Here is a 10,515-nt window from a genome sequence, read left to right on the forward strand (position 1 = left end):
CATCAGATCCTTGGCTCACCTATAATGACGCACAGGTGCTCCACACAACTGGATCTGCAGCTTGTGAGGAACAGCAGCACTCAGCCTACATCCTGTTTTACAAGATTAACGTAAGAAGACACAGCATCTCATCCTGAAGTGAGAGAATGGCACGCCAGCTGCAGCCTAATCCAATCTCTCTTCTTTTCTTTTTTCGGTGCCCAGACACCCTTCAGTTTCATCGTGTCATCACAAACAATAGCTGTAGAGTTGGATGGAGGATGAAGACAGCAGAGAGCAAAAGAAACAGGTAAGAGCAGACAGGTAGTCAGAGTTAACAAAAACTTTTAAAGCCAGTGTAGCTTCTGTTTTGAACACATTTATTGATGACAATTTTACATAAATAAGCAGTGTGTTATACTGTTATCAGATGTGGAGTCTCACTAACCACTTTAATAGTGACTTGTGTCCCAAATACTGTTTATTTGTCTTAGTTACAGATAGTGAAATAAAAATGGAAAATGATTGTTTCATAATTGTATACTCAGCTTGGTCAAGACAATAATTCGAGAACGAGAAGCGTAGGATTTTGAATTGATACCATTGGTGCATCTACTAAAGTTCTGGGGTCAGTTTGAATATCAGTGACCTTGACCTTGAGTTCAAGTTTTCTGAAAATCTTGTGAATGCTACAACTCTGTGACGAGAAGTAAGTCTCCTAGGTCTTTAAATTTGTATATAGGACTAGGAAGCTGAAGGGTTGCACTGCGGGCCATCTGTAGAGGTGTAGAGTCAACAACCTGTCTCTGAACGTGGACAAAACAAAAGAGATTGTTGACTTCAGGAGAGCACAGTGGGATCACTGCCCACTTAACATGAATGGATCCTCTGTGGAGGTCGTCAAGAGCACCAGATTTCTTGGTGTCCACCTGGCGGAGAACCTCTCCTGCTCCCTCAACACCAGCTCCATAACCAAGAAGGCCCAGCAGCGTCTCTACTTCAAGCAGAAGCTGAGGAAAGCCCATCTCCCACCATCCATTCTCACCACCTTTTACAGTGGGACTAACAAGAGCATCCTAAGTAGCTGCATCACTGTCTGGTATGGTAACTGCAGCGCATTAGATCGCAGTACTCTATAACGGATTGTGAGAGCAGCTGAGAAGATTATTGGAGTCCCTCTCCCCTCCTTATAACACCCGCTCGCTGGAGGACCCCACACAGCCTTCAAACACACTCTTCACCCTGCTGCCTTCTGGAAAGAGGTCCCAGAACATCCGGGCCCTCACTACCAAACTACGGAAAAGTTTCTTCCCACAAGCCGTCAGACCCCTGAACACTCAGTGACTGCACTGGCACACGCACACCTTCACACACGTTAGTTACTTTTGCACAATACTCAGCATTTTGCACATTTCCATTGTCTTGTGTCTGTATCGTCCTGTTCTGTCTAGTTTTGCACTGTTTTGTCTTGTTTATTTTTGCAATTTATGCACACTGCACTTTATGTAGTCCTGGGGTTGTCCATATATGTCATATATAGCACCAGGGTCTCGGAGGAACGCTGTCTCATTTCACTCTGTACAGTACCTCTGCACGTGGTTAAAATGACAATAAAAGCCACTTGACTTGACCTGTATTTTGTAGCAGTTGCTTGGAGACGAGTGCCATACAGTTCAAATGAGCATACATTCCAAAATATGCAAATTAGCCCCATACATCATAATGATGATGTTTGCTGTTCAGGGTATGAACGTTCTATGCTGAAAGTTTATAAATATACAACCTCTGACTGCTTGTTTTCAGTTGAACTTTTGCAAAGCTGAGGAGATTTTGGCTGCGATCACATCAAGTCCAAAGATGTTTAAACTTCTTTTTCACAGAAAGGTAAGTTTGAAGAGACTCGCAGCACGTTTCTCTGAATATTTTCTTATGGTAAATAAGCATTTTTGAAACTTTTAAGGAAGCTTCTTGGATGATTTCTGTAAAAACTGAATTTTGAATCCAAATGAAGGATATTGTATTTTCTTACCATATACTTTGTTTTATGCCATTACTGATGTTGGTTTTCTTGTTTCTAAACAGAAATCACACAAACAAAACGTGGCAGAGACGGAAAGTCCTTCTACGTCTCATCAGAGGTAAAGAAATGTGTCACTCTTTAATGCTGCTGGAGATATTTATAGCAGTGGTTTAGTTACATGATTTTGTTCCATTACAGTTATTAATTTTTATCTGCAATCTCCAGCATGTACTCCTTGTTAAAATTTTCCACTTTGAAAAATAACATTTACACTTTTGTCCTCATCAGCATCCCGGATGCTTCTGTTGCTGAAAATGGTCAAAAGAAGAAGAGAAAATGGAGACACTTCTGCTGTTCCTCGGTTTGCTTTTACTCAAAACATATGAAATGCACTTTCTCTTTAAATTGCACTTGTTAATTTAAAGTGACTTTACTTTTTTAATAAACTTATGTTTGTTCGTCCTCTGCAGCAAACTGACAGCGATGCAGAGGCAGAGAGCAGCACTGTGAAGACACAAAAGAAGTGTCGCTGGTTTCTTTTTAAATTCTGGAAGGTATGTTTTATGGAAAGAGTCCCTGTCATCAAGCATTTACTCATCACAGTTAAATGAGAAGAATTAAGAGCAATTTAGCACATCTATGTCCTCAAATTAAGTTCAAAGATGTTTAAACGGTTTTTTTTCACAGAAAGGTAAGTTTGAAGGGACTTGCAGGATGTTTCTCTAAATATTTTTTATGGTAAATAAGCATTTTTGAATCTTTTAATGAAGCTTCATGGATGATTTCTGTAAAAACTGAATTTTGATCACAACCAAATGAAGGATTTTGTATTTCATAGGACAAACTTTAAAACTCAATTTAAAGCATGAATAAATTGTTTTTATTTTATTTAAAGATATTCCTATATATCTGCTTCATGAGCTGACAGCTCACTAAAGTGATAAATAATATGAAATAATACCAAATTTTCTAACTGGACACTTTTCATGGAGAGACTCCCTTGGTATGTTTGTTTTATGCCATTACTGATGTTGGTTTTCTTGTTTCTAAACAGAAATTACACAAACAAAACGTGGCAGAGAAGGAAATTCCTTCTACGTCTCATCAGAGGTAAAGAAATGCGCCACTCTTTAATGCTGCTGGAGATATTTATAGCAGTGGTTTAGTTGGAGCTGTTTTATTTCCCTTTTATTGGCATTTGTCTTCCACCTTGTGTATTTACATCTTTTTTACTACTTTTGGACGTCCTCCAAAATGTTTCAGCGTCAAAGCTCATGCATACATGCACATACACTGCTCAGAATCTTGACATCTTTCCTAATTTTGTGTTTGTGTTTTTACCTTTTTGGAGCAGTGTAGCACGCGGTGGGAAAAAAATAAAAAGTCAAACTGGGACTATAGACCGCTTCGGGTGAGTACACGTGGTGCACAAAGATCAAAGGTCACTTTGTCAAAGTGGAGAAAATGAATTATTTTACACTGATACTGTAAACGTTGCGCGTGTGTGTCAGGTTTCCAAACATCGGAAACACCTGCTACATGAACTCCTGCCTGCAGAGCCTCCTCAACATTGAGGAGTTCATAAGAGACATCAGGCGTCAGGGGGTTTTGTGGAGCACAGATCCAGAAGCTCAGCTCTTAAGGTGCGCTACGTCAACCTTCTACTTTCTTCAAACACCTGAAGAACAAAGAGATCTAACAGCAGAAATGTCTGTTTACCCTTCCTTTCTACAGAAGGCTTATTGATGTCAGGGACTGTCATGGGTCGACAGATTATGGCCTTAAAGATCACCACCTAAGAGCTTTTAAGAAGGCATTCAGCAATCAAGCTGCCGAATACACCGGCAGTGCACAGAAAGTGCGTCAGCTATTTGGACATTTCGTTTTTTGCTTTACCTTCTGATTTTGATGTACTGTTTTAAATCTCTCTGCTTTTCTTTCAGGACGCTCATGAATTCCTAACATTGTTCCTCAATGAGGTCAAAAGGCTCACACCTCGCCTGGAGAGGAACGCAGCTCTCCTGGGCCAAAGTTATACCTGCCCAGTAGAAGACCATCACATTTTTAAAATGGAGAACATGAGGACATGCAAGAGGTAAGCCTGTCTTTCAGAAACGCAGAGCTGGTTGCAATATTTTCATATACCTCTTTTCCACGTACCTGATCTTTACTTTAACTACGTTACTCCTGAAATGTGTAGCTGCGGTCACCACTCATCACAGCAAGAGGAATTCACCAGTTTGTCTCTTGACCTGGTTCCAGAGGGGTCTGTGATAAACATGTTAGAGACATACTTGAAGGTAAGATCACAAATTCCAATAGAGTTGTCGTATCAGCGATCTTAACACACCTTTTTTGTTAGTGTTTGTGTGTATGCGTGTGTGTGCATATGTTGAGATTTCTTTCTACCATAAAGCCTGTTTTCTCTGTGCTGTTGTTCAGGAAGAAGAAATAGAATATCGCTGTGATTGTGGAGGGACGGCCTCAGAACTGAAGTCGTCTTTTGATACACTGCCAAGGTGAGTAAGGTCACATCAGAATTGATCGACTGACCAGGTTTCCAAACTGTGGCGCATCAAATATCAGAGTTTTTCGAGACAATATTTGAGCAGTCGTTTTCTCCCATCTTCTGTTTGTGTTTGACACTCATTCTTCTTATTTTCTGCCTTGTTTGTGTTTTTTTTCTTTTCTGCCAGAGTTCTGATCTTGCATCTGAAGAGGTTTGGCTTTACACAAACCTACAAGATTCAGAAGGTGGATGACCCCGTCAGGCTGCAGAGGGACTTGGTGGTGCCATCCAATCAGGTAAAAACAGACTGCAGAACGTCTCAGGCTACGTCCACACTAGCCCGGATAGATTTGAAAACTCCGTGTCCACACTAGCGTTTTCAGTCATTTTCAAATAGTTGTGCGTCTGCATTGAAACGGCCGAAAACGCCTATGTTCCAGTCCTGCGCATGCGCAAAAGTGAGTGAGAATTACAGAATTTGAAGAAAAGCTATCCGGAGCATGTACAAACTGATATTAATCGTTTTTAGGGCTGTCAAAGTTGAGAGCAATCAAAACAACTGCTGTATAATGCACTCGGCTTATCTTTGTTTAATTGCTCACATGACTGCATCACATGACTAAAATGCGTCATCGTTTTAGAAAGTCTGCGTTTTCGAGTGTCCACACTGCGACGGGACAACTCCGTTTTGAAATGTATGCGTTTTCGAGAGCGTTTTCAAGATGCTGTGTTTTTCCTTGAGGAAAACGCCGTCTCAGTGTGGACGGGAGGTCAAAGCGGAGAGAAAACGATGTGTTTTCAAACGAAAACGCATTAGTGTGGACGTAGCCTCAGCAAATCAGCTTAATTGTGGCACTGATGTGAGACTTTATGAAACTAACACTCTTTGGATTTGTTCCTTCTCAGGGTGGTGGCTGTTATAGTATTGTCAGCATCATCAGTCATTATGGAGGCACAGAGTCAGGTAAAACAACAGACTTGTGACAAACAGAAAATGAAAACTTGCTACTTTTCAGTGAAGGACTCACACACAAAAGCTTTTGATGTTCTAAGAAGCACTAAGTCAAAATCACTGTTTGCTTGAATCAGTTGACTTCCAGAAGTTGGATTCATTTGTCTTAATGTGATTTCAGGACACTACATCTGTAGTTCTGTCCATCCTGAGGAGAGTCAGCACTCTACATCAGATCGCTGGCTCACCTATAATGACGCACAGGTGCTCCACACAACTGGATCTGCAGTTTGTGAGGAACAGCAGCACTCGGCCTACATCCTGTTTTACAAGAGAAACGTAAGAAGACACAGCATCTCATCCTGAAGTGAGAGAATTTTTAAATGTCCTGTTACCTTGTTAACCAGTTTTGTCTTCATTCTCAGTTCTGAAACAGGAAGTGGAAGGAAGGAAGGAAGTTAAGGTCATCGTCATGCTGAGAAGGAAAAGCAGTCGTCCCAGCCCACCATCGCACACTGGAGGACAAGTATAGGTAAGTATTGCCCTCAGGAGGAAGGGTCCTCCCAGAGAGCCTGGTCCTCCCAAGATTTCTTCCTCCAGGAGGGAGTTTTTTCTTGCCACCGTCGCCCCACATTCACTGGTCTCATCAGCAGGGACATTTTTAACCTCCTAAGACCTGAACTTTCATGGCATGCATTTTTAATTTCTCTGTGCCATTTGGGTTGATTGGGACCTGATGAATGTAAAAACAAAGACATCAGATTCGGACTATCTTTTTTTTGTTTCTCAAAAGAATGAGATCCACATATGAGGACATTCATTTTAAATTTCGATTGAACAGTGGCAGTGTAATGTCCTCCCTCATAAGTGGATATCAGGTTTTTGAAGAGCAAAATTTTGTATTTTGGTCTAGACAACCCAAAATGTTATGTCTACATATGTGGACACCAGGTCCTAGGAGGTTAAAACAAAATCTACTAGAGATCGTCCTTTTCTGGACCAGTGTTTGGCTTGCTCTCTGGAAACAACAAATTAGTGCTGTCAGCGTTAACGTCATTTTACCTAATGACGTTTACGCTGACAGCACTAATTTTATTGTTGTTATTAATATTATTATTAATTTATTTGTAAAATAAATTAAATTTAAAAAAACAAAGAAATGATTTAATTCTTTATTTTATTTTGTTTTATTAAAATCAAAATAACAACAAAAACAAAAATAACTAATAAAAAAATATTAAAAGTATTCAGCAGTGTTTTGTGAAATTTGTAATGAGCCTTAGTTAAGTTGATGTCACAGAAGTTTCTGAATCATTTAGATTGTTCAACAAACTGATTCACTCAGGTAAAGATGGTAAGCTGGAGCAATGGTACCCTTGGAGTTCAGTTTAAGTTTTCAGACAAATATTCCCTCGATCAGTTGCAGCTTCTGCTTTTAAATAAATGATTTAGCTGCAAATGTTTAGCTGCAGGTAGCAAAGTCCAAAAGTGACAACATTTCCACTGCAGTCTCTCCAGAAATGGCTTATAAAATTTTTACCAAATTAGACATTTATCCTTGGATCATTGACAACCCTGTAGGGTGAAAATCTTTCATTGTACCTTTTATAACATTTTAACAAGTTGCTGTCTCCTGCTGCAAGTTTCCTGTTTTGGCTGAACTTCATCAGCTCAAAAAAACTCACCGTGCTGTGGTGTACTAAATGACCTCATGTACAGGACACACTGAAGGCAGGTTTGCAGTGTTTAATTAACAAAGTCAAGATCAGTTAACAACAGCTGAACTAAAGACTTTCTTTTTCTCATCGATAAAATGAGGTCCATGCCAATGCGCTCAAATGGGACCTCCATTAATGGTGAGGGGCATAAAGGTGCTTTTTGAATGACCAGCTGGTTCACCAGCTGACACCATTGGACGCACACCATCGGCGCATATCCAAACATGCAAGAAATGCAAGATGGTGGTGCGCACAGATACAGCGGCTCTATGCTCTCCACTTACCCAATTTCACTGTGCAAGAAACTGCACAATGACAATAAAAAGCTCTAAGTCTAAAACAGTTTCCTGGCCAGTAAAATCGGGCAATTATTCGCTCCAGAGTTTTATGCTATTCCAGGTGACCAGCCATCGACTTGTAATGAGCCAGCTAAAACAATAATTTCTCAGTGGCTCTTCTGGCACCAACAAGTGGGTGTGTTCTTCCATCGTGCAAGTGTCACGACACACTGAACATGGTCTGAACATGGATTTTCCCTCGATATTTCTTTTCCACCAGTACTATGGGGTATTTGTGAATATCCATGACTGACCCGGCCAGGTGGCCAGCTGGTCTTTGGACAGGGTCACGGCAGTTTCAAGGTTCAACAAAATCCCTTTCACTGACAGACTGAAGGAAAGCTCCTCAAAAATAGAGGGTCTTCAAGCTCCTCAGTGGCACGAAAAGGTTTCCCGGACTCAGTGTTGTATATTTTTTTCCCAAAAGATTGAAATAGTGGAGAGAAATCAGCTTCTGAAACCATCCAGAAGACAAAGTCTCCAACTGGTTTGTGGAAGTCCAGTTTCTCCAAATTAATCAGCGGGTGAAATGTCTCTTCATGGATGGTTTTGATTCTGTTGTTATTCACGAACAAAGCCCTCAAAGCAGCATATGAAAGAAAGTCCTCTTTCATTGTTGTCTCCAGCGTGTTAAAAGAGAGATCGAGCTCAGTGATGAGTTTTGAAGCGGCTGCAGGGACTTCTCGAAGGTTTTGGCTCGAACAGTCGAAGGATGTTGTTCACAGTGGTGACACTGTTGACTGGTGATTGACAAGCACTGAGATACTAGCATGACAAACACAAGAAACATCATGACTTATTCTCCTGAGTGCCTGCAAAACAAACACAAAATCAAACTCAAAGCTTTTCTCTCAGATGCTGGTGTGGCACAATCTAATGATAAAAAAGGTCATGCTAACAGCTTTTGGAGCACAGCTGCACAAAATAACAGCTTTTGGAGCACAAAATGCATTACAGGTAAACCCAGTACCCAAACATGTTAACAAGGATAAAGAAAAAATCTGAAACAAAAGCAGGTAGTGTGGTGATTTATGTTGTGAGGATGCTTTCACTCCCATCAAAGTCACCCAGTGTTGAGAACCCAAATGAGCCCAAAAACCTCAAGTGGCTGCAACCAACAGCGAACGTCAAGAAGTGGATACTTGCATGTTGAGCCAGAAACATGCAGAAAACCCAAAAGAGGCGAGATAGCACATCTTGGTCCCACTCAGGCAGTACGAACACCTGGAAAGAGGAGCCCACAGTTCAGACCCAAGGTCACTGGTAAGGACACCAGCCAGTTATAAGTCTAGTTTTAATTTTCATTTTAGTTAGTGTTATGGCCTTTCTAAGGGTGGCCAGACCATAATATAAGGGTGATCCACCCCTGTCTGACCCCAAGCAGCACATCACACAACCAGTACAATTTTGATGGTGATTTTTTTTCACAGTGATTGAATTCTAACAAAGGAAAGGAGCGAACTATAGCTTCGGGGTGGACCCCAAAACAACAAACAAAAGGGACCGTATCTAAAGGATGTACAAAACTTATTTATGAAAAGAATAAAACCAAATGACAATGTCTTATCTCCCTAACTAAGAAAAACATGAGAAAAGGGTAATCAAATAAAAAGGCAGTCCACCCCTACATGCTCCTGTATAAAGAAACAGGTAACACAAAGCCTGCCGGTTGAGGTCCATGGCGGTGTCATCTTATATGTTGTCTCCAGGTCATTAGCCAATCTGTATGGGCCGTCCCATGGATGCACCAATCACGGAAAGGCACCTGCACACTCAGATTTACATATGAGACAACATTACGACAACAGTCGTAACATTAACTAAAAATGTTTTTCACCATCTCGTTTTAACTTCTGGTTTAGCTTCAGCTAACTAAAACTAAATGGACCTTGGAAATAATCACATCTTAATAGAGTGAACCATAGACTGTATAAAAGATAGGACCATTGCAACTTTACTGCAGCACTTCACCCTTTCACATAGTCCCAGCTCTTCTCTGTCATGTTTTATGGTGCTGCAAATGTCTTCAGTTGGTGAAAGGTTGGGCTGCTGGTGTCTTGTTGTGCTTGCTATGCATCCCTGACTCGTTTCTTCTTTCTGCATCAAGTAAGGAATGTAGTGAAAGTTCCCAAGAGGTTAAAAGCACCACTGAAAAAATGCCATCAGACCTGAGTTGGGACACTTGGATTATGGAGCTTCTGGACCAAGAGAGTGGATGGGAGCATGTGTTTAACAAGTAAGAGTATAACGTCCCCCAAAATGTCCCTAACTAAGAAAAACATGAGAAAAGGGTAATCAAATAAAAAGGCAGTCCACCCCTACATGCTCCTGTATAAAGAAACAGGTAACACAAAGCCTGCAGGTTGAGGTCCATGGCGGTGTCATCTTATATGTTGTCTCCAGGTCAAGGAGACAACCTTAACCTTAACAACCTTTCGCGTGCCACAGCTGGTTGCCGACCCCTGGACTAGACTATTTAACAATATGTTACAGATTTATGTTACAAAGAAGAAACGCCACAGAGGAGGTTTGTGGATGTAGTGAAGGAGGACATGCAGAGGGTTGGTGTGACAGACGATGCAAACAATTGCCCATTCCCACAAAGCTATGGTAAAAGCTAGCGTGAGATTGGGCTGGGTTCATTGTACTGCTGTATATGACTAGGTATTTATTTGGGAAAGGAAAAAATGAACTGAAAACAGTTACTTTCTTATGAAATGAACAAAAATAAAACCCAATGTTGTAACAATTACTGCATGGTATATAAATTAAGATTTTCAAAATAAAACACCAGGCCTCCTAAGTCCTAACTCTGGTTTCACTCATAAAACCTTATACCTTTAAAGTGGAATGGCTTTCACCTTTGAAATGCCCCAGGGTACAACTAAAACAGTTATTGTCAACTTAAACCACATTTGTACTAGTGGGCCCCCACATAGACACACATTTACTTGTCCATATTAAACCTGAAGCATAGGCCCTTTCTCTTGTTTGTACTT

At 40.8% G+C, this 10,515-nt stretch overlaps 1 protein-coding gene across 1 annotated transcript; it reads left to right on the forward strand.

Annotated features, from left to right (window-relative positions):
• The first annotated feature begins 56 nt into the window (after window positions 1–56).
• Window positions 57–6,221, forward strand: LOC146613025 (ubiquitin carboxyl-terminal hydrolase 37-like). The gene is made up of 17 exons (XM_085378227.1): window positions 57–110; window positions 205–289; window positions 1,783–1,863; window positions 2,062–2,117; window positions 2,288–2,360; window positions 2,470–2,553; window positions 3,054–3,109; window positions 3,354–3,410; window positions 3,511–3,642; window positions 3,734–3,857; window positions 3,943–4,094; window positions 4,200–4,299; window positions 4,442–4,518; window positions 4,696–4,804; window positions 5,415–5,472; window positions 5,642–5,799; window positions 5,886–6,221. The coding sequence occupies exons 2-17, from the start codon at window positions 254–256 to the stop codon at window positions 5,889–5,891; spliced, it is 1,359 nt and encodes a 452-aa protein (XP_085234353.1). The 5' UTR covers window positions 57–110; window positions 205–253; the 3' UTR covers window positions 5,892–6,221.
• The last annotated feature ends 4,294 nt before the right edge of the window (window positions 6,222–10,515 follow it).

This window comes from Diplotaxodon limnothrissa, linkage group LG18 (genome assembly GCF_057381915.1).
Source record: "Diplotaxodon limnothrissa isolate DT_005_m linkage group LG18, D_limnothrissa_male_GT1.1, whole genome shotgun sequence".
In the NCBI taxonomy this organism is placed as follows: domain Eukaryota; kingdom Metazoa; phylum Chordata; class Actinopteri; order Cichliformes; family Cichlidae; genus Diplotaxodon; species Diplotaxodon limnothrissa.